Raw genomic sequence first — 24,154 nt, forward strand, 5'->3', positions numbered from 1 at the left:
GCTGATAACTGCTAACATGCATTGTCTTTCATGGGCGCTGTACACTGTGCAAGGTTTTTTGCATGGATTAGTGATCAAAATCCTCACCACCACACTATTATTGCTACAACTGTGATGAGGAAACCAAGGCACATAGAGGCAGAGTAACTTATCCAGCCAAAACTCCCTGAGCCAAGGGTATCAAACGTGCCCAACCCTAGAGCCTCTGTTCATCACTGTGCCAGACGCTGTGCTAAGCTCACAATCACACAGCTTAGATCGGTCTGATGGCAACGTCTGTGATTTACCTACTTCTAAGCAACATAATTCAAGTGAAACAAGTAGAAATAACTGAAAAGATCAATCCAATCTAGGCTAATACCGGTGACTCAAATCTTTTCTTAACTTCAAAGTGGCTGTTCAATTTTTGCATTTCTTTAAAAAAAAAAAAATCTGACTTGCTTGGCAGTTCACAACAATGTACTTCTACAGATTTTCTCCTCCGTACTCTGGACTGAGAATTCTACTTCCTCATTTCACAAGTGAGGAAAATGAGGTCTAGAGGCCCAGGAACGTCACCAGCATTACAAGGCTAGTGAATTGCTTGAACCAGAGGCAGCGTCTTGGTTCAGGCTTTCTGCCCTCCCCTCGTGCCTCCCCACCATGCTATTGAGGCTAGAGACAGGAGGGGCAGGTCCTGAGTCAGGCCCTTTGACTTCGTGCTCCTTGTTCAAACCACGATCCCATGTAAACACAATTACTCAGTCTCACTCAGCCAGTGATTCCTACATCAACCTTCACTCTGCATCTCAGAGCTACCACGTCAATGGCAAATGTTATCACAACAGACAAGAGCCAGGGAATGTCAACCTCACAAATGCCCTGTCAGTGAATGAACTTGATGATTTAAAACACTCCAGAGGGAGATCTCCCACTAGCAGGGACTACAGGCTCCTTCAGAGGGTAACGAAATGGCCTCCCCATCAGCAAGGGCCAGAACCCTCCAGAAGGGTTACTCCTCCACCAACCCCAACCTTGCAGCCTGACAACCTGAGAAAGGAACCTGGGAAATGAAGCCTCTGGGTGATCCTGGGAGAAATTCCAACGTAAACACTGTGTACAGCTTGGCACTGGGATTCTCACCAGCAACACCTCACAGGACAAACAACAATGGGATTCCAGCAGGGAAGGAGTGATGCGGACTCCCTTCCCAGGGCACAGTCCTGAGGGGTTGCATGGTCCCAGCATCTCCCACATCTCATACCTTGGCTTTTCCAGGCCTGCCTCCAACTTCTCCCTTCCTTAATTTATAAACACAGATGATTTATTCCCCGTGTTGTTTTTACTATCACCCTGCTTTTCAAGAGTCCCTCACTGGCATCCGTGTGCCTTCCACATCAAATCCACAGGCTTTACCACTGGTCTAACTTCTCTAAATGCTTTGTTTCCTGGCAGTTTTCCAGTAGATCCTTTAGAGGATGTGGGCAGTATCAGGAGGTCAAAGTTTCAATCAACCAACATGCAAGTGTAGAAGGGACTTGTAAGATCATTTTAGTAGATTATACAAATGAGGGCTGGAATCTCACTCACCTTTGAAGAGGAGGACCTTGGGCATGAGCTCCATTCTGGCCAAACTGATGGGGTCCATGAGGCGGATGGCCCTGAGGCAACATCCCCCCGGGGGCAGCAGCCCCCAAAGGCCCTGCTGGCTTCATCATACCTGCAAGGGAAGGACATGAGTTTAGAAGAGTATGAAAGTGCAAAGAGAGAGGACACAAAGATATTAGGTTAAAAATGCAAAATAGGAGGGGGAGGAGGAAAAACAGGTTAGAACAAGTTCTCCTTCACACTTGCTTTAACCATCTTGCTTACCAATGCCAGGCTGTGGCATCACTATTTGACCATCACAATGATAGAAGAGCAGAAATCCTTTTAACGCTAAACAGAAACTAAAATAGAAATAAATCTTTGCATTTGGTAGAGAGGCAACTTGATGGAACACACCATCACACAAAGAATGCTAGAATACACAGTGAGAAATGTCCATTGGATATCAGAATACAAATCTGACAAAAAAAAAACAGTATGAGGCATCACAAAACATCCTAACTCTAATTATGGGGGGAAAAAGACCTCTGAAAATGCCTTTATTTGAGATACAGCAGGAGGAACACGAACGGAGAATAGCATCTGTTTCTCCAATGAATCCAGAGCACGGCCTTCAGAGTTAATAATTTTTCCAGGATTCTCAAGAGTTGAGGGACTTCTCAAGTCATCATGGTCACTCATACAAAATACGGAATCAGGGCTTCCCTGGTGGCGCAGTGGTTGAGAGTCCACCTGCCGATGCAGGGGACACGGGTTCGTGCCCCGGTGTGGGAAGATCCCACATGCCGCGGAGTGGCTGGGCCCATGAGCCATGGCAGCTGAGCCTGTGCGTCCGGAGCCTGTGCTCCGCAACGGGAGAGGCCACAACAGTGAGAGGCCCGTGTACCGAAAAACAAACAAACAAAAACAAAAAAAACAAAAAACCCCACAAAATACAGAATCACACGTGATTAAGAGATGCTCTTGGCAGTGCCGGCATTTTAATTTATAAGCAGCTCTTCTCCAATAGAGATCTTTAAAGGTTTCTCTTTAAAACCATTCTCAGACATTTTTCTCTCCTTCTTCTAGAGAAATCATGGAAGAGGAGAAAAATCATTGAGCTTGGGTTAGAGCAGTTCGACGCCCCATCTGGCCACTTACTAGCAGATGGATGGCTCTGGGAAAGAAGTTTATCTTTGTGGACCTCAGTTTTCCCTTACTGCAAAAGGAGAGGCTTAGACTAGATTACTTGCGACACCTCTTTCAGTCTTTTAAAAGGAAAAAAAAAGAGAAGAAGTATATTTCTTCTATTTGCTCTCTCTACTTCCATCCTGCTTGTTTTTGCTCCAGGCCATTAAATTTACTTTTTTTTTTTTTTAATTTTTATTGGAGTATAGTTGGTTTACAATGTTGTGTTAGTTTCTGCTGTACAGCAGTGAATCTGTTACATATATACATATATCCACTCTTTTTTAGATTCTTTTCCCATATAGGCCATTATAGAATATTGAGTAGAGCTCCCTGTGCTATACAGTAGGTCCTTATTAGTTATCTGTTTTATATGTAGTAGCATGTATATGTCAATCCCAATCTCCCAATTTATCCCTCCCTCCCTTACCCCTGGTAACCATAAGTTTGTTTTCTACCATTCAATTTACTTTTGACCCCATTTTCCTCTCTGGCACCACCACCAGTGACCTCCTGGCTGGCTTCTGTGCACTCCTCCATTTGACCTCATGATGGTATTTCATACTCAACATCTCCTTTCTGCTTTTATCTTCTTCTAGAAAGTTTATTTGCTCAGACAGTAAGGGAAGTGACTGGATGACCTTGCAGTAGCCCCGAAAGAATTTCTTACATTGTCACACTGGGTTTGCCAAAAAGTTCGTTCGGTTAATGAATACGTTAATGAATATATTGTTCAATAAAGTTCTTGGTGAAACGAAAAATGTGCCTTTCATTTCTACTTAAAACCGAATGAACTTTTTGGCCAATTCTTTGGAGCGCATGCTCTCAGATGCCCGGGTAATGCAGGATGAAATATAACCAGTGAGGTGGCAGTATTCGTGAATAATATTATTGAAACTTTTACAAAGGTTTCTTTTCTTAAAACAGGATTCCTCAAACTTAAGAAAAATTTTATATTACCTTTACAGTCACAGTATATTTAGCCATTTTCCATATACCAAGAACAAAAACAACAAATATTACTCTTATTTTTACATAGAGTTTAAACCCCAAATCCAGCAAAGTTAGAAAAACATGAGACTTGCAGTCACACAGACTGGAGTTTGTATTCCTCCCCTACCATTAAACACCTGTGACCCTGACAAGATACGTTGTTCTTTCGAAACCTAAGCTTTTAACACTGTACCATGGCAATAATGTCCCCTGTCTCTGTGGACTGTTCTGAGAATTAAATCAGGCGATGGGTATAAAAGCATCCAGAACAATGCCCGATAAATCAAGGTAATCTCTCAAGAAATCTTAGTTTCTCTCCCTGGCCATATCCCTTGCCCTTTTTTTCAAGGATTTATATTCTAACAAGACATATATACCATAATTATATGCACACTAGTATTTTCATTTTTAAAACATTATTTTGGACAAAAGTAGAAAATCTACAATACTAGCACTAAAGCAGTAAACAATCACATGCACTACAAGAAACTAAAGATATTCTCGTTTCTTAAATAAGTAGGTAAACAGCAATTTCATCAACAACCCTCATATATATGTCTAGAAAATCAAAAAACTGTCCTCGGAGTTACTCATGTCATGTGTACATGAGATGCACATATTAACTTGCTTCTAAAAACAGAACCAAAACAAAACAAAACAAAACACAGTTCTTACTCAAGCAGAAATGTCATACACCAATCTTACTAAAATGTTCTTCCCCTTTTATTTTTATTTTTTTAACTTTTTATTTTATATTGGAGTACAGTTGATTAACAATGCTGTGTTAGCTTCAGGTGTACAGCAAAGTGATTCAATTATACGTATACATGAATCTATTCTTTTTCAAATTCTTTTCCCATTTAGGTTGTTACATAATATTGAGCAGAGTTCCCTGTGCTATACAGTAGGTCCTCGTTGGTTATCTATTTTAAATATAGTAGTGTGTACATGTCAATCCCTTTTATTTTTGGAAATTAACTGTATAGCAATGATTCAAACTCATTCTTGTTCAACGTACATTCAATGTGCCTCCGAGGCACTAAGAGCTCTTGGGGAAGAGATAACCATGTAAACAATTACAGTGCCCTGTGACGAGTGTTGTAATGTGCAGAGGGACTACCTAACTCTTCTAGGGGAATCAAGAAAAGTTCAAAGAGGAAGGACTACTTGAGCTGAATCTTGAAGGACAGGCAGGAGTTATCTTAGTACAGAGACAGGATAGGGGATTCCAGGCAGAAGGCAAAGCTCAAGTAAAGACCTGAGACAGCGTGGTGTGATCAGGGACTGGCAAAAGGTGCGGTGTGAACAGATGGTGGGGAAAGTGGCTGGAGCAGAGGTTGTCCAGGTTGGCTGGGGTCAGACTGCAAAGTCCTGGGTGCCATTTGGACTCTATACTCAGGGCAAAGGGAAGTCAGTATCACTGTTATCTGCAAAGTCATAGTCTTTGCCTGGCCACATCACTGGCATTTTCATAAGTGATCAGAGATAAAGAGAAATCAGGTTCTTTACAGAGCAGTATGAGAATTTTAATAGGAAAGCAAAACCATACCAAGAGAAAGATCTAACTATGCTTATGCTCAAAGAAAAATATCTAAAATCATAAACTGGTCTTTAATGCAGTGACAGATTTTATAGACCAGCTTATTCAATACCAATTCCAATTCCTTTCTGGCTTGCCTTTCTGTATGGTCCTGAGCTGGAAAGATGCAATCTCCATTTCCTAGACTCCCTTATAAACTGGGCTGCCATGTGCTCTAAATTCAGCAAAGCCAAACACCTTTGGGAGACCCTGGCCAGGGGGCAGAGATGGTGGCTCCAGGTTAGACAGGCAGTGGCTGCTGACGGAATAGCCCCATGTAGGGTGTGCACTCTATGGACCGCAGAGTCCCAAGCCTGGTTCTCTGACTCTCTAATATTCTCTTAGCTTCCTGATACCCTTTTACACATCTCTTTCTGCTAGACTGGCTTCTGTTATTGGCAAAAGAACCCCGACCAAAACAACATCGCAGAAAAGCACATCTTGGATTTGGCCCTGGATCTGACAAACTAAAACCAAAATTAAAAACCATTTGTTAAAAAAAGTTTATCTAAAATAAACAAAGATAAACTCCCTATTATATGGGCAGAACTGTAATGACTACTGTTCCCGAGGCACTGTGCCTGGTGCTGTACCTACATAAGCTCACTATTTATCAGAAGCCTCACCACCCCCAGAGCCCCCAGCCTCAGTTCCAGGACATCAACAGTTCTTGCCCCTCAGCTTCCAGACCAGTGGTCCTCAACCAAGGGCGATGTTGCACCTGAAGGGACAACAGGCAATGTCTAGGGCTTTTGGTTGCCAGGGCTTGGGGCCGGGGGCTGGGGGAGGAGAGGGAGAACCGGTATCTAATACTAACGGGCAGAAGCCACGGACGCTGCTAAAGGCCCTACAATGCACAGCACAGCCTCCCACAACAAAGAACTAGCTGGCCCCAAATGTGACCAGTGCTGAGGACAAGAAACCTTGCTCCAGAAAGCAGTGTGCCCACTCTGATTCCTTCTCCACACTCTTCCTAATGTGGAGTGTAACTGAAAAATATACATGGGATCGTGACCCTTCCCAGCCTACAATGCTTCAGCAGCACCCCACAGCCCTTAGAATAAAGCCTAAATAAAGCCTTAGTGGCCCCACTTTCCACTTCAGGCACCTCTCACTGCTCACACTCTATACCTCAGCCATGGTAAACCTCTTGCAGGTCCTCAAAAGTGGCACCTCCCCAACCCCAGCAAGCTGCCTCCCTACCTGGCCAACTCTCACTCATCTTTCAGGTCTTTCCTTCCAGGAAGACTCCCTTCACCTGTAAGCCTTGGTTAGGTGCACCCACTGTGTGCTTCCAGCCCACCTCTACCTCCTCAAGATGGTGCTTCCCCCGCACTGTCATTGTCAATTTCCTTAATGCATGTCCTGCCAGACAAGTAAGTACTATAAGGACGGAGATTAGGTTCATTTTATTCATTGTCGTATCTCCACAAGTATTTTGCTCACTCAATAAATCTGTTATAGTTGTTATTATATAGCACTAGCATTACACAACAGGCACAAATGGCAATATGGTATCTAAGAAATTCAAACCAAGACTTAGCACTGGCCAGATCTACAGTAAAACAGATATTTCAAGGAACCACAGCTAAGTTGCCTGTGTCTGTCACACACACACAAAAAATAACAAAAGGATCACCAAAAGGCTAGAAAAGAAGGCACGTGATGACCAAAGACTAAGAGATCTAAGGTCATTCAGCACAGAGAAATAGAGGCTAGGGTAATTTAGTGACCTCCTTAAATCATTAAACAAAGACACCATAATTTACAGAAAGGTACGTATACAGAGTCAGAGAGCCTGGTATCCATCTGAGAATTGAATAAGGAGAAAGAGGTTTAAATTAAAGCATGAAGGATTTAATCCAACAAAGACAGTTTTTTTTTATTATTGGTAAACACCTGAGTGTTTTGCTGATGAATGCAGCAGCTGGTCATTCACTCATTCGTCGAACATACATTGAATGAAGACCTTCTCTGCTCAGGCACATCTATTATACACAGTATGGTAAATTGTAGTGAGGCTGCACAGGTGTTAGAGAACACAGGAGAAGAGGATTTACAAATAGCTTGAGGAGGAACAATGGTCAGAAATGCCTGCAAGCACCACAGGTGAACTGAGTCTGAAGGAGGAGTGTGAGGTACGCCCTGCTGGGAGGAAGAACATAGAGGCACAGGTTGGCTTTCTGGTGGTCCCGGAAAGGTCTGAAGCAAAAGAAAGTCAGAATTAGATTTGCAGGCTATAAGAGTCCCTCCAGCACAGGGCTGAATGTTTGGAGAAAGGCAGAGAGGGTTAAGAGACCATGTTAGTAATCCAGGTGAGAGGTGGATGGCTGGAACAAGAATAGTGACAACAGGATAAAAAGGAAATAGGTAGAAAAGACACTTACGATTACCCCAGAAGAATTTGGATTAGAGAAGGTAAAAGGAAGAGATTTTTTTTTAAACAGTGAAACTTTCTAATTTGGGTAGCTGAATGAATGATAGATGCCGGGTGAGATACAGAATATCAGAAAAAAATAGGTTTTATAAAAAAAATACGGAATTATTTTGGACACGATGAGTTTGATATACCTATGTAAACAGGTGGGCAATTGAAAATACAGATTTGGAGTTTAGGAGAGACATGTGAACTGGAGAAATAGATCTGAGAGACTAGTACTTTATATGGAACGATACGGTTAAGGGAAAAAATCTAGAGTGAGAGGAAAAGAGGGGTGGAGACAGAAGAAAGAAGGAAAAACAGCACTGCTTACGGGTCATGTAGAGGGGTGGGAACTCCTTAGAAGATGTCCAGAAACCCACCAAGAAAAATAACAAAAGGATAGTGTCACTGAAACCAAAGGAGAAAAGAGTTTTGTACAAACAAGAGCAATAAACGGTATCAAATTCAAAAGAGGACAGGAGAGCGTCTACTGCATTTGGTAATAGGAGGCCACCAACGACCCCGGTGGGAGAAGGGGAAGGGTGGATGGGGCCCAAGCTATGGAGCAGAGACCACACTGAGCCATGGAGGGGCTGCAAGGCAAGGATGGAGAGTGAGTGAGTGAAGTGAGTACTTGTTTAAGAAGATGGCTGTGAAGACAGGTAGGAAAAGTGAATAATACTGAATGTTATACTTAGGTGTGTATTGGAGTTTGTTGTTTGTTTTCTTGAGGGACCGGGGCATGAATCTTGGCTACACCACCAGCTCTGTGACCTTGGATAAATCATTGTATACCAGACATTCAGTTTTCTTAGCTGCAAAATAGGGCTAATAACGTCCTGAGTAGCACTGCATGAGGATTAAAGAAAATAATCCACGTAAATCTTTTAGGACCAGCTTTTGATACATGGAAAGCATGCAAAGAGAAATTTATAATTATCATTATATATAAATGCTGAGCGGGAATGAACCACCAGACAGAAAGAAACCAGAGAAAGATGGGTTAAATGGTTCCTACAGGATCCAGACCTAGAAATGTCATGGGGAGGACTGGTCCTGGACAAGAGGAGGATGCCTCATTTGGAGGTTTTTAAAAATTATGGGCAGACTAAGTCATCAGAGCGACTTCCCACAGGAAATTCACAGTCTCACAGCATCTTCTACAGCAAACTGTGCATGGCTGCTACCACCAAGCCTCCCTAGAGGCTTTCCTCACCCCTGGCTGACTCTGCACCCATACATGCTACTCAGCACAGCCTGGATCCTACACACCTGAGTCAGTCTTAGTGAACCCCAAGAGACACTCATTGATTTATACACAGCCCATTTCCACCAAGGATTTGAACTGAATTCCTCAGAATTCCCTCAGAAGTCCCAAGAACTGTCTTACACAAATATTTTTCGGGAATCTAGGATCATCAGAACTGAAACAAGCTCGTATTAGCCTCACTTCTGACTGAAACTTGGTCCCTCAGAGCAGCCCCTTGATAACAGGAGGTGACTTCATCGTGTCAACTGCCATCAGAGCAATAGCAATCCCACTCCATTACTCCTTTTTCTCCCACCTCTGCTCCAAAGCCAAGATTCCCTGCTGGGTACCATATTTTAAGGCAACCAATATTATTCAATAATGATTTCAAAACAAGGCCATGTTTTTCTTGTTATTATCATCACTGAGTAATCTTCTGCATACAAATCTAATGATATTTTTCCAATATCAACATATGTATATATTTAATATACATATATTTAGTATATAGTGTGTGTGTGTGTGTGTGTGTGTATATATATATACACATACATAATTTGTGGGGTTTTTTAGTGTTTACAATAACCTCACACCACTGATTAATAGCAAGAGCAAGTCTAACAGTAAAAACAAAACACTCAGCAAGTGTCTTTGTTTTCAAACAAACTCATTCTGGTCCATGCAATAACCAAACTAATGAGGTAGGCTTTTCCAAATAATCCTATAATCTCAAGCCATGACCATTCAACTCTTCCAAAGCTCTTTCAGAACATCTTATGTCTCTGAGGCTGAGATTCGATAATCACACATGGGTCAAAATAATGCACTTTACCTGGTGGAGAACCTGTGTGAGATGGGTCCCCATAGTGCCCATAATGCGGTGGAGAAAGGCCTATTCCAGGCTGGGACTGAGAATAAGGAGGTGTAGCCACATAGCCTTGTTGACTCATTATGAAAATATCATTCCAAGGAACAGTTCTATAAAAGAACCCTGCAACAGAAAAAAGAAATTGTTAACAAGAGGGTTTGAGTCACTTAACATTATTAAAAATATAAACACTGTTAATAAATGTTTTTGATGGTTTGAGGAAAGGTACAATTATCAGGTGCATGAGACAGCTTCATATCATACATCATATCATTACCCCCTAAAAAGGCTCTAACCATAGCTCTGTGGAACTCAGCAACTCACTTCTATAGCCCTAGGCAAATACTCAGGCATGAAATCCTGAATAACAGCTGCCAACCACTTTTTCATTGTAAGACTAAACTGTTTCACAGTCTCTCACAAATGTATCTACTATTTTGGTGCCTTTGGTTTCCACAGCCCCATTACAGCACAGAGCTTGTCACTGGCAATAATCACCTTGTCATTCAATCGACTGACCAGCAGAACTGCCAGTAGTCTGCAATCAGATGTTTTGACTTGTGTCAGTTTAGTGCTATCCTAATTAGTCATTTTAACCAGGCAGTTAAGATAAAGAGAAATCAAAAGTCCAACAAATATAGCAGAAGGTAAGGTGATAACGGACTGACTTTATGAGTCATATATTGATGAAGCCAGGTGGCAGCCTACAAATATTTGAGAGTTGTCAGTGGTTTCTCGGTCAAAGATGACAGACTTTCTTTCTGATTTAAATATCATACCTCTAAGAACATATGCACATATATTTAAGAAACTAAGGAAAAAAGTCCAATTGCATATGTGTTTAGGCACATACACACACAACTCACAAATACAACAGATCTATCTTGATTCTACTCAGAACCCAAACATCAATTTGTTTTAAATTTGTCATTTTCTCCAAGTTTCATAAATAAGAGACATTTCATAGAACTATTCTTAAAAAAAATTTATAATAGAAAAAGCTCTGAATCCTGGCAAGAGAAGTGGGTTTACACTACAAATCTGCCAATACTTGGCTGTGTGACACGGAATAAGCTGAAGAACCTCTCTGGGCATCAGGTCCCTCTTACAAAATAAAGCTTCTAAAAGCCTCTCCAGATATAAAACAATGATTCTATGATTCCTCTCCAGTTTTTTCACCCAGCATAGGAATATTCTTCCTTTTGTTATTTTATGATGCTACCTTTTACGCTAAAAGTTCAGCGCAACCTGCTAAGGTCTGAAATCTATATCCAGGAAACTGCATTCTTCATTTGGTTTCGTTTTCGTATTAAACTCTAAGACTCCAAAATTAAAGCAACGAAGTAAAAATATTATAAGATCACTTTCTTCTCCTTGGAAAAGGAGCTCTAAAGAAAGGAGAGATAGGCCTGCTGGTCCACTGTGTTACTGACAATATATTTTCCCTCCTCCCACTTAGCGGAGAGAGACGTGGCAGCCTGAGCTTTGGTCAAGCTCATCCAACCAAGCGCATTTAGGAAGTCAGCAGGAACACACCTACGTAGCAGCCTGTTGCTGAGTGACAGAAAGGAAAGGCAGGGATGTTCACTCCAAAGAGCAGGAAGCAGTCGGGTCCCTCTTAACTGGTCCTGGCAGGAATTTGCTTCCCCACGCAATCCAGTTTGCCACGTCAAACTTCCTCACACGGAGCCCCAAGTTACAGAAACCTGACTCAGCTTCAAGAGGCAACATGGCAGAAAGCCACTTGCCACGAGCAGACCGAGGCTCAAAATCTGGGGAGCTTCAAGCCCAGGACAACCCCCAGTCCGCTGTCACTCGACCATTCCAGCCAAGATGGAATCTGCCCCTGGGCCAAGTTCAGATTTGGACAAATCAGTTTCACTATCAGGCTGTCCCGAAGCTTGAAGATACAGCTGCCAATATTACCATGAGAATTCACAACATTCCCTTCCTCCAAAGAAGGGGAAATTAAGTTGATACGGAGATCAGAAAACCACTGGCAGCGACGCTGGAATACCGTGGCTACTGAGGGCCGTAATCAGGGAGTTAGTTCCAGCATCCCCAGACACAAAGATGGGGGCGGGTAAAAAATGCCCACGCCCACCCACCCCACCCCCAATTATTAAACTGCACGAAGGGGCTAAAGGAGCAAAGTAGGAGGTCTCCTCCGCTGCCCTGCCACAGGTGAGCATCCAGCCTCTGCCCACCCCCGACCCCCGTCCGGGCACCGCACCCCACTCCAGCTGTGCCTGGGGAGGGTCCCGCCGGAGCGCAGCTAGGCTGGGCGAGGCATTACCTGGTCGGCTCCCGCACGCCGCCGGGCTTCCGAGAGCCTGCGCTCTGCTCCCAGTGCCGGTTGCCCCCGGTGACCCAGGTCCCGCGGCGGCCGCTTCTCCCGCCGTGCCTCGCCTCGGGCCGGTGTCCCCACAGGGTGGCTTCGCTCGCGGAGTTGCAGCTGGGCTGGGAACTGCCACGTCAAACCCTCTCCCGGCTGCGCGCCCCCGGCGCCCGGGCTCTGACCAGCGGCCGCGCTCCAGCCGGCGCACGCGCACAAACGCCGGCAGGGCGGGGCCTGCGGCGGCGCCCGCCACCCAGCGCGGCACGCGTATTGGCCGCGCGTCCTCCCTTTTTTTTGTCTTTTTGCCCCTTCCTGTCCGTCTTGTTTGCCTGTTCCTTTCCCTCCAACAGGTCAAAGATTTTAATGCTGTTGCTGAATCAGAGCAACATTTTCACCGTGCAGCCCCGTAGGAAGGAGGGAGTTTGTATTGAGGGTTCATTCATTCTTTCATTCAACAGGTTGCAGATTCGGCTGTTCATTCATTACATATTACTTGAGTAACTAGGATATTTCAGGCACTGCACTGCCGATACCGGAAGGTACACGCTTCCTGGATCTCGAAGAGATTACAGTCTAAAGGCGAATCTGGCACGTGTACACGGGCAACTTGATGACGTACTCGTGCGATGCACTAGAGAGGAAGGAACTCCCAAGGCAGCTGTCAGCGCGGCGCAAAAAGGGAGGAAAGGATGTCCCAACTGAAAAGTATGAGAAGACGTGTCTTCACTGAAGCTAGGATTGCTAGATTTCTGTGTATTCCTTCAACGAATGTCTACATATTCGTTGTCTGTGAAGTAGGATGACTGATCCCACCCCAAAATAAGGATCGCTACATGTGTAAGCACCCAACGTTTAGCTCACTGTACTGTGAGAAACAGCTGAGAAAGAAAGGTGACCTATGTGGGACCTGGAACTTGACCTCTCTCTCTAGACTTAAAAATCAGGACCATCCGGCTGCTTTCTCACAACCCCCCACTGCTAAATAGAAAGACCTTCAGACAACCCGAGGTTTGGTGTCACTACCACTTTGTTCAAACTAAAACCAGACCAGTGTTTTGTTTTCAAAACACACTTTCTTCTGGGGTACAAGAAAGTGAAAGCTACTTGACAGATTCCTTTAGTGATGAAATGCCTAGGTATTAGTAAAAACTTACATGAGTATGATGCTTCTGCTGAAATGCTCCATGAGTTTTGCAGGCATTTTATGTTGTTCCAGGGTAGTGAAGACTAATGGTCCCTTTCCGCATGTTACTTTTGTAAGATGTTAAGCTGTGATGCCCTGCCCACGTCCAGTTCAACACTGGTCAGGTTTGAAAATCTGCAATGAAAATTTGGTTTTAAATTTGTTTCTTATATTCTCAATATGATGGAAATATTTGATAGAGTTTAGGAAGCTTTGCCTTGTTGAAGCAGTACAACTTGTAAGAGCAATTAAAAAAAAAGTTTTCATATCACAGCCATGACACAATGTAGGAGAGAGTAGAGTCACTTGGAAATAGGAAGTGATGACTTCGTTAGCTTGTAGCTCCTGTAAAACCATTAAATTTGAATTAGTACATTTGTTCTCTCTCCTTACTCAGGGCACCAGGACAAACAACTTGTGGTTTCAGTTCTAAGACCGTTTTTAATTCCTTAATGTTTAAAGCTGGGAGGGATTTTAGAGAGATGGATATTCAACTCAATATTCAGTAAGGTCTGAGTTCAACCCAATCATTTTATAGTTTAATAAACTGAGGTTCAGGAAATTAAGATGACTTACTAGTCTTAGAGTCAGTGGGAAGTCATGCCTTCTGATTCTAATTCCAAAGTTCTTTTCATCTCATATTTTTTTTCTTTTTGATATTACTCTGATTTGCTATTCTCTATTAACTGGTTCTGCCTTTTTCTCCTGTTACTGCTTTATATTCAAGCTTTCAAATAACTAAAATATTAATTAACCACACAATTCCACCAGTGATTGGAGTTACTAATCAGAAATCTCTTTTTCTGATGACATGGAATTCTGGTTTCAGTCCTGCTTCCCTTCTCATCGCCCCCAGTACCCATCCCTTAAGTGACTAACTTCTTACTTTATTCCTGTGGTTGGGCCCCTGAACTTCATTAGACCTGAGGGTCAGCCTGGATTCCCAGCCCTCCTGGGTCTGACGTGAGCTCTTTCCACCTGCGGTCAGCTGCTGATATTCCATATGTAATTAACTTGGTCACCCTGGTAACCATATCCTAATTGAAAGGTGAGGTCACAGGGAATGCCCATGTGCTGGGGTTCTGTGTTCTTAGGGTCTTTCTGTTCTAACTTTAAAAGGAAAAGAAAGAAGAGAGTCAACTCTGCAAAGACTATACAGAAAGAAGGAATTTCCTGACAATACTCAGGGTTCTGTCTGATAGGTGGCCTTTGGAAAGTCAGAATTATGATGCTCTAAGCATTTATGTAAACTAAGAGGTTTCTAATTACAAAGCTACAGTTTGAAGCAGCTTTATATTTTTTTAAAAAAACTGAAATGGCCAAGATTTGGACTATGTTACATACATGGAAGCACAGTAAATTAGGCCAAGTTAAGTGGGGCTAGGGGAAAGGGTACATGGTAGGCTGAGTAGCAACCAATAACAGTAACAATAGAGTTCAGGTGTTCTACAAGGGCCAACACCAACGTGTTTCTGGAATTACTTTTTTACAAATAACAGCTTTATTGAGATATAATTAACAATCACCCATTTAAAGTATACAATCCAATGGTTTTTAGTATGTTCACAGAGTTGTATAGCCATCACCACGATCAATTTTAGAACATTTTCATCCCTCCTCAATAAACTTTATCCATTGGTATAGTAACTCCCCTTTCCCCCCTACCTTCCTCATTCCACAGTCCTAGGCAACCACTGATTTACTTTCTGTCTATAGATTTGCTTATTATGTACATTTCATATAAATGGAATCATATAATACGTGGCCCTTTGTGATGATCCTTTTACACGTTCATGTTGTAGTATGTATCAGTATTTCTCTCCTTTTTATTGCCAAATAATATTCCATTATGTGGATATAGCACATTTTATTTATCTACTCATCAGTTGATGGGCATTTAGGTTGCTTCACCCTTCTGGCTATTATGAATAATGCTGCCATGAACACTTATGTACAAGTTTTTGTTTGGATATATGTTTTCATTCCTCTCGGGAATTTAATTCCCAAATCAAATTAAAAATGTACTTAAAAAAAAAAAAACCAGACAGTCTGGCTCCAAAGGTTGTGCTCTTAGCAACTATGCAATATTGTCACTCTGTATGAAATTTTATTTTTAAAATAAAATATGCAATGTCAAACCACAAAAAAAAACAAATTAAAATTGAAATCAATTGAGAATATAACTCACCAAAGCTGATTCAAGAAGAAACAGAAAAGAAGTTAAACACAGAGCTACCATATGACCCAGTACTTTCACTCCTAGGTAGAATTACTTTTTGAGTATCTCAGTATCTTGCTCTGAGTGTGCTACATCACTTATGGCTTTGGCCACAGAGTGGGCAGTATGATTGCACTGCCAAACCAGTTGACTCAGGTTTAAATCCTGACACTATCACTCACTACTAGCTATGTGAGTTTTATTTATGTAACAAGTATTTATTAAGCACCCACTATAAGCTGGATACTATTCTAAGTGCCGTGGATACAAAGTCAGATGTGATACCGCTCTGGCTGTTAAAAGTTCATGGAATAGTATAGGGATGGGCAAACTACGAAACCTGGCCAACCTGCCTGTTTTTGTAAAGCCTGTGAGCTGAGAATGATTTTTACATTTTTAAGTGGTTGAAAAAATCAAAAGAAGAATAATACTTTGTGACACATGCAAATTACATGAAATTCAAATTTCAGTGTCCATAAATAAAGTTTTATTGGAACACAGCCATACTTTTCATTAACACACTCTGTGGTTGCTTTTGCACTGCAATGGCAGAGTTGAGTAGTTGTGACAGAGACCACAAAGCCCACAAAATCTGAAATATATACTACCTGGCCCTTTACAGAAAAAGCTTGCCAACCCCTGGTCTGGTGGGACCTACAATTCTAGTTCAGTGGATTAGCATTCTGTGAGAAGATCCAGGTTGCCACAGGAAAATGTAAGACGGGACACTTAGCCCAGACTTGAAACGTGAGAGCTATCTCCCGGTAGAGGGAGTGTGTTCCCTGTCTAAACCTCAGTATCCTCATCTATAAAAGTGGGAGTAATAATAATAGTAACCTCAAAGATTGTTCTGGGTATTAAATGAGATAATACAGATAAAGCACTTAGTACAGTGTTTGGCACATAATAAGTGCTCAATGATGTTTTGGTGCCATTGTCATAACCTTCATTATTAATAGCATATTTGTGACAATTGAATGTAAGTAGATAAAGTCTAAGGATGAAACCCCAGGGAACCCTACAATGGGTGCAGTTTCTAAGCTTACGAACCTTGGCTCACTTGTACATGTCGGATACATTCTTCTCATTGTGATCATGAACATTAAAGGATATAAAATAAATGAAGTGCTGTGGAATAAGGTGAAATAGAGCAGGGTAAGGAGGATTGGGAATGCTGAGTTGGCAGTGGAGAGTATTAAATGGTGTAATTAAGTGATTATAGTATTACATAGGGTAGTTAGGGTAGGGTTCTGAGGGGGCCCTGGAGGCAGTTCACTCAGATCTCCTTTCAAGATAACTTGCTTCAAGGAATGTAAGGGACTGACAGCCTTCAGTTTTCATGCCTTTGGGCTTGCTAGGGCATTCATCCCAAAGCAAATGCCCTCTCAGCAGTTCCAGGCCAATGGCTGAGTATGGTGGATACTAAAGTCACAGTATTTCTGTCCAACATGGGACTCCTCTGTAAGAAACCTCTCCTCTGGGGTTCCTATTGCCCTGGCCAAGACTTCCTCAGAGAGCTGCAGTGCAATTTGAGGCTCATCCTACCCAATCCTCCCACCTCCTCCACTGCTTTTCACAGGTGTCAGATCTGCATGCCTCCTGCCTCCTGTTCCCTCTTTTATATTCTTCACATGTGTTTTCCCCAATAACTCTCTTGTACATCTAATTCCACATTGGTGACTGCTTTTCAGGGGGCCTGAATTGATACAGCATCGCAAGGTGTGATCTGAGCAAAGCCTTGAAGGAGGTCATGGAGGCAGCCATGCAGATTACCTGGGGGCCTGGCATTCCATGCAGAAGGGAGAGCCTCCAGAGTCCCCATGTTAAGAAGGAGGGTGCCTGGCATGCTCCAGGAGGAGGAGACCAGCAAGGGAGGAGCTGAGGGAATGAGGGAAAATTGTAGGATAGAAGGGCAAAGTGGGGAAGGAGATGGTATATGATACTTTAGGCCATTTTAAAAGAGTTTGATTTTTATTCTGATTTTTTAAAGGGGTCATTTCAAGTTTTGAACTGAGGAATGGTAGGATCTGATTTGTTTTTCAATTTTTTTTTTTACTTATATGTGAGGCGGCATCTCTTCATAGAGAATCTGGTGTTCAGAAAACATTTATTTTACAAAGTCTCAGTGAGATTTTAGGCCTCAGAAATTTATCCTTCAATCATTTGGTTTCCCATAAGTTTTCTCGGTGCTGGCTAAGGTTTGAGGAGGAACAGCAAACGTAGCTTTAGGACCTACTATAAAAGTAGGAGGAAAACTTGAGTCATGACGGCTGCATGGCCATAGTTCTGTATTCATAGCTCACCCCTTAGACCATATTCCTGGTGACTTGAAAGGTTTTCCAATTGATGAAGTAACTGAGATAAGACTCAGTGTTTTTCTTGCACTGACTTTCTTGATCTAAGCAAAAAAGTCAGGAGAACAGGCACTTAAGAGGTGAATGAAACCCAATTTTTATGTAACAAAGTGCTTATAAGGAAGGTACTCTCACCTTCATAATATTGAAAGCTTATTATGTGGTATTCTATCACAATCTTGCTATTAAGATTGAATTGAGAAATAAAAAGCAGCTGATAATTCACTAAAATAGGAAGAAGTAGAAATGGTACTCACAACTTAATTGAAGTCAGTGCTTGAATACATGATCATTAACAAGAAGAAATGATTTTCCTTTGATTCCTTCCTTGAATCCACTTACTTGATTACCTAGAAAAATAATGCAATTCTATATTGTTAATTATAAATTAAAATATCAGAAATTTAGATTTTGGAATATTATATTTGTGACAGAGACTGATAATTTTTCTGGGATACTATCCATTCTTCTGAGTTTCAGCTGGTGTGTGATTGATTACTCAGCCAAAGACAGCAGCCCTAGCCTTCTTTACAACTGGTTTTCATTCTGTGATGCACTGACCAGAGTGGAAATTACGTGTGCAACTTCTTTGTCTCATCTTTAGAGTTTCCATCCCAATTCTCTCATCTTCCTGCAAGCTGAGATGTAGACATGGTAGCGATCAAGGCAAATTAGCCATCTAAATGAGGACAATTCTCTAGGGGTGATGACAAGAAATAAGATGAAAGGAACTCTGGTCCCTGGATATCTCCATGAAACTCATGTCTACCTCTGAGCTGTTATATGACAGAAAAATAAACTCTAGTTTGAGCCAGTGATTTTGGGTGGAGGAGGGACCTCTTACAACAAATAATTATATATTTTAAATTAGTATATTCAAAAAAAAAGTAATACCTGTCAATTGTACATTGAATATACTAATTTAAAATATATAATTATACTAGTCAGAGTAAATCTGTCATAAACAACAGATCAGCATATATACTAGAATAACAAGGGTACTATGGATAAGACTGAATTAACCAAATATGAGAAAATGTAGAGACAGTTTGGTGATTCTATTGCTTTGATGGAGTCTAGCATTATTAAAACCATACCCTGATGGGTAAGGGTGGAGTTTTCTTTTGAAGGGAGCAGATGTTTCTATCATTAATCAAAATGGATAGTGTTTTATTGACCAAAAACTAAGGTGATTTTCTGGACTGAGGAAGGAGAGGGTTCCCTCTCCCCTTCTCCTAGGTCTAAAAGTTCAGTCTAGACTTAGAGACACAGAGAAGTCTGCCACTATGCCAGTTGGGGAGTAGGTCTGGAGAGCTCATCCTGGCCACAAATGTCCTGTGTTGGTGGCAATAGTAAGAGCAGAAGCCCGTTTCCTCTGGAGCACCTGCAGCCTCTACGAGCACTTCTGAGTCCCATTCATCTCCACCAACAGGCATTGAGAGCAATTGTTTAGAGGTGAGTAGGGCAGGGTTCTTTCTCACTTTGGCTCTGATGAATTGGAAGCCTTAATATTGTTAAGAAGTCAATTCTTCTCAAATTCATCTGTAGATTCTATGCAACCTGAATCAAAATCCCAGCAAGGGTTTTTTCTTGAGAAAATGACTAGCTATTCAAAAATTCATATGGAAATATGAAATACCTATATTAATCAAAACAACTTTGAGGGACTTCCCTGGTGGCACAGTGGTTAGGAATCCGCCTGCCAGTATAGGGGACACAGGTTCGAGCCCTGGTCCAGAAAGATCCCTTATGCCATGAAGCAACTAAGCCCGCGAGCCACAACTACTGAACCCACATGCCACAACTACTGAAGCCCGTGCGCCTAGAGCCCGTGCTCCGCAACAAAAGAAACCACCGCAATGAGAAGCCTGCACAAGAAGAGTAGCCCCTGCTCACTGCAACTAGAAAAAGCCCTCCCACAGCAGTGAAGACCCAACACAGCCATAAATAAATAAATAAATAAAATTTATTTTTAAAAAAAATCAAAACAACTTTGAAAAAGAACAGAGTTGGGGAACTTATATCATCTGACTTTAAGACTTATTATAAAGCTACAATAATCAAATCAGCATGGTATTAGCAACAAAATAGACAAAAACATTAAGGAAACAGATTAGAGATTCTGGATATATTTATATAGAAATATATATATTTATATTCAATTGATTTTCAACAAAGTTAAAAAAGGAGAACAGGCTTTTCTTGTCATTCCAATAAATGGTACTGGAACAATTTGATATTCACATGCAAAAAAATGAACTTCAATCTGTACCTCCTACCTCGCATCATATTTAAAAATTAATTCAAGGGCTTCCCTGGTGGCGCAGTGGTTGAGAGTCCACCTGCCGATGCAGGGGACGTGGGTTCATGCCCCGGTCTGGGAGGATCCCGCATGCCGTGGAGCGGCTGGGCCTGTGAGCCATGGCCACTGAGCCTGAGCGTCCGGAGCCTGTGCTCCGTAACGGGAGAGGCCACAGCAGTGAGAGGCCCACGTACTGCAAAAAAAAAAAAAAAAAAAAAAATTAATTCAAAATGGAACATAGATCTTAATGAAAAACCTAAAACTTTAAAATCTAGATCACAAATACTTTTCTCCTGTTTTCTTCTAGAGACTTTAATGTTCCAAGAACAAAAACACATGTCTGTACACAAATGTTCATAACAGCATTATTTGTAAAGGCTCAAAGCTGAAATTAACCCAAATTTCTATGAACAGGTGAATAGGTATACAAATTGTTGTATATCCATACAGTAAAATACTCAACAATAAAGAGGAATGAACTACATGCAACAAATGAATGAATCTCAAAATAATTATGTTGAGTGAAAAAAGCCAAACAAAAAGGAGAACAGAAGATTCCATTTTCATAAATTTCCAAAAAATGAAAACTAATGTATAGTGACAGAAAGTAGATCAGTAGTTGCTAGAAATGGGGAGGGGGCAGAGTCGGGGATTATAGAGGGGCAATGGATACTTTTGAGGTTGATGGATATGTTCATTATCTTGATTGTGATGATGGTTTTACAGGTGTGTGTGTGTGGTGTGCGTGTCTGTGTATCTCAAATTGTGTATTTAATTATGTAGAGTTTACTGTATTTTAATTACATACTTTTAATTGAATTTATTGTTTTTCTACAGGCTTGATATTTTTGTGATATTAAGATTTTCCAACCCAGACCATACTCAGTTGATTGCTTTGCCTTTGAGCCCTTCAATAAGTTAGTATAGATTTTTTTGGTTTCTGTTTTTTGTTGTTTTTTTTAAAATATTGGTCCTGTATTTTTCTTTTTAGCTTAATTCTTTATTGCTATCTGTTTTATGTGTGTTTGCTTTTTCTCATTTCTGTGTCTGTTTATTGACAGTAAGGGAAAGAAAAGCTATTGATTTTTAAATATATATGTGATCAAATTATCAAATTCTCTTTTTTTATTACTTTAAAACTGATATTTTTAGGTGTACAACTACATCATCAGCTCTATATATTTTTTATACCAGTGGTTTTACAAATTATTTCATTTAACATTTTTTATTGCTCTCATTGAAACTTCCAAAATAATGTTGATTAATAAATGATGGTGGGCTTCCCTGGTGGCACAGTGCTTAAGAATCTGCCTGCCAATGCAGGGGACACGGGTTCGAGCCCTGGTCTGGGAAGATCCCACATGTCGTGGAGCAATTAAGCTCATGCACCAGAGCTACTGAGCCTGCGCTCTAGAGCCCGTGAGCCACAACTACTGAAGCCCGCGCACGTAGAGCCTGTGCTCCTCAACAAGAGAAGCCACCGCAGTGAGAAGCCCGCGCACTGCAAAGAAGAGTAGCCCCTGCTTGCCGCAACTAGAGAAAGCCCACGTGCAGCAACTAAGACCCAACGCAGCCAAAAATAAAATAAATAAAATACATAAATTTAAAAAAAAACAAAAAACGATGGTGAACATTTCTGTTCACGCTCTTAAAGGAAATGGCTTTAGCACATGTATTCAAATGGTGTTTTAGGTAAAAGTGATAAACATCACAAATACAGAGACACCTGTTCTGGTTTGCTTTCCTTTAGTATAAAGGTTGGAAAGCTAAAATAATATTTTCCAGAATTCCTTGCATTGAGGATTTTTTTCGTTCTTTGATATTTTCTATATTTTTCAAATTTTCTACAGGGAACACATAACTTAACCCAAGTACACATAGCTGGTAAGTGGTCAAGCCAAATAAATATACACAAGTATATCCATCAAAACACTGTCCCAATGAGCATGGTTGCTTCTCATTGGATTTATTATTGTATTGTAATTGCATTATTTGTTATCTAAATTTTATTTGCATTATCTATCTCACTTGGAAGATTGAATAAGAACAGCCCAGCATACATGTTGGCACTTGTCTTTTGGTGATCTCACCTATGTATTCTTTGCCTTTGCTGCTTTTAGCCCTGCTCACTTGTAACAAATTCTACTTGTTGCTATAATGTGATCCTTTTTGTTCTTACTTTGTTACAAAGCAAGCTACTCATTTGTTGAGGAGGGGCAATTTCAATATTTCAGAAGCTGATTTTGTCCCTCTCTGCTCTTACACTTCAGGTGTGCCTCTACCAGATGTTAATGTGCTATACGAATGTGCCTCTCTACTTAACCCAGATTTCATAGGATAATCAAATGTCAGAGTTGGAAGAAGCCTTAAAAATCATTCTAGTCTGGGCTTCCCTGGTGGCGCAGTGGTTGAGAATCTGCCTGCCAATGCAGGGGACACGGGTTCGAGCCCTGGTCTGGGAAGATCCCACATGCCGCGGAGCTACTAGGCCCGTGAGCCACAACTACTAAGCCTGCGCGTCTGGAGCCTGTGCTCCGCAACAAGAGAGGCCGCGACAGTGAGAGGCCCGCGCACCGCGATGAAAAGTGGGCCCCGCTCGCAGCAACTAGAGAAAGCCCTCGCACAGAAACGAAGACCCAACACAGCCAAAAAAAAAAAAAATAATAAAAGCCTATTTTAAGAGTTAAGCAAATTTGAATTATAACTGCATTTCAAGAGAATACTTTTTTTTTTTTTTTTTTTTTTTGCTGTACGCGGGCCTCTCACTGTTATGGCCTCTCCCGTTGCAGAGCATAGGCTCCGGACGCACAGGCTCAGTAGCCATGGCTCACGGGCCCAGCCGCTCCGCAGCATGTGGGATCTTCCCGGACCGGGGCACGAACCCGTGTCCCCTGCATCAGCAGGCGGACTCTCAACCACTGCGCCACCAGGGAAGCCCCAAGAGAATACTTTGAAGCAAAATTTTATAAAAGAATTCTGTCTCTCTCTCTCTCTCTCTCTCTCTCTCTCTCTCTCTCTCTCTCTCTCTCTATATATATATATACACACACACACACATTAAAATGTGTAACAAATAGAGAGGAGGAGGGGAGAAGGGAGGGGAGGGGAAGGGAAGTCATCCATTTATGGCTCACTTTAACCCAACACTGTACACAGTGCTTGAGTTCCTGGGAATTTGGCTCTTACCTTCTGTCTTTCTAGGTTCCACACCTTCTTACCCTGGATTGCACTGACAGTTTCCAAGCCGTCCAAGGGAAGATACAAATCTGTTTTTGTAGCACAATGCTTTAACTCTAAAAGCCAATTCTTCTGCCTCCAAATTTCAGCTTTAAGATCTCATCTTTACAGAAAGCAGGTGCAAAGTGTCACTGAGTGGGAAGCAGAAAGTGGGAAATCAAAACCTTCTCCTTAGATAGGATGACCTTCCATTGTACTCTCTTGGAGAGGAGGAACCGCCTCCTCTTTCCTATTTCTGAGGTTGAACTTTCTGTCCTGTTTAAACGTTATCACTAATGTATCTACTGTTTCTACTATGGTTTTAAACCATTTATTGCCCCACTAAATTAACCATACAGTTTACAATGAAACAAAATCTTTTAAATGGTAATATAAATGAGGGAAAATCTGATTTGTTAGATCTCACCACTCTGTCATAAAACTTTGGCTTCACTAAATCTTGATAGTCTCATTATCTACATAAAGAACCCTAACTTCTACATTCTATATTCTCTCCACAAATGTTGGCTAATTTCTCAGATGGTTTTCACATAACCTTTTCTTTTTTCTAATTCGTCACTGCCTTGCTTCCTTATTTCTTGCCTCTCTCTATTAAGCCCTTTTAAAAGAACCAGCTCCCTCCTCCCATGCATCAGGTGCTTACAAGGCCCTGAAAAA

At 41.6% G+C, this 24,154-nt stretch overlaps 1 protein-coding gene across 3 annotated transcripts in view; it reads right to left on the reverse strand.

Annotated features, from left to right (window-relative positions):
- The window catches only part of SEC24D (SEC24 homolog D, COPII coat complex component), a 110,985-nt gene extending 98,686 nt beyond the window's left edge, over positions 1-12,299 (reverse strand). For all 3 annotated transcript variants that reach the window (XM_082652824.1, XM_082652823.1, XM_082652822.1), the window contains exons 1-3: positions 12,162-12,299; positions 9,830-9,988; positions 1,570-1,699 (exon numbers count right to left, since the gene is read on the reverse strand). In XM_082652824.1, the coding sequence (XP_082508950.1) occupies positions 1,570-1,699; positions 9,830-9,947 (248 nt within the window). In that variant the 5' untranslated portion in view covers positions 9,948-9,988; positions 12,162-12,299. The remainder of the gene's footprint in view (positions 1-1,569; positions 1,700-9,829; positions 9,989-12,161) is intronic.
- Between the last annotated feature and the right edge of the window lie 11,855 nt (positions 12,300-24,154).

Source organism: Grampus griseus, assembly GCF_964374135.1.
Source record: "Grampus griseus genome assembly, chromosome: 4".
NCBI classification, from domain to species: domain Eukaryota; kingdom Metazoa; phylum Chordata; class Mammalia; order Artiodactyla; family Delphinidae; genus Grampus; species Grampus griseus.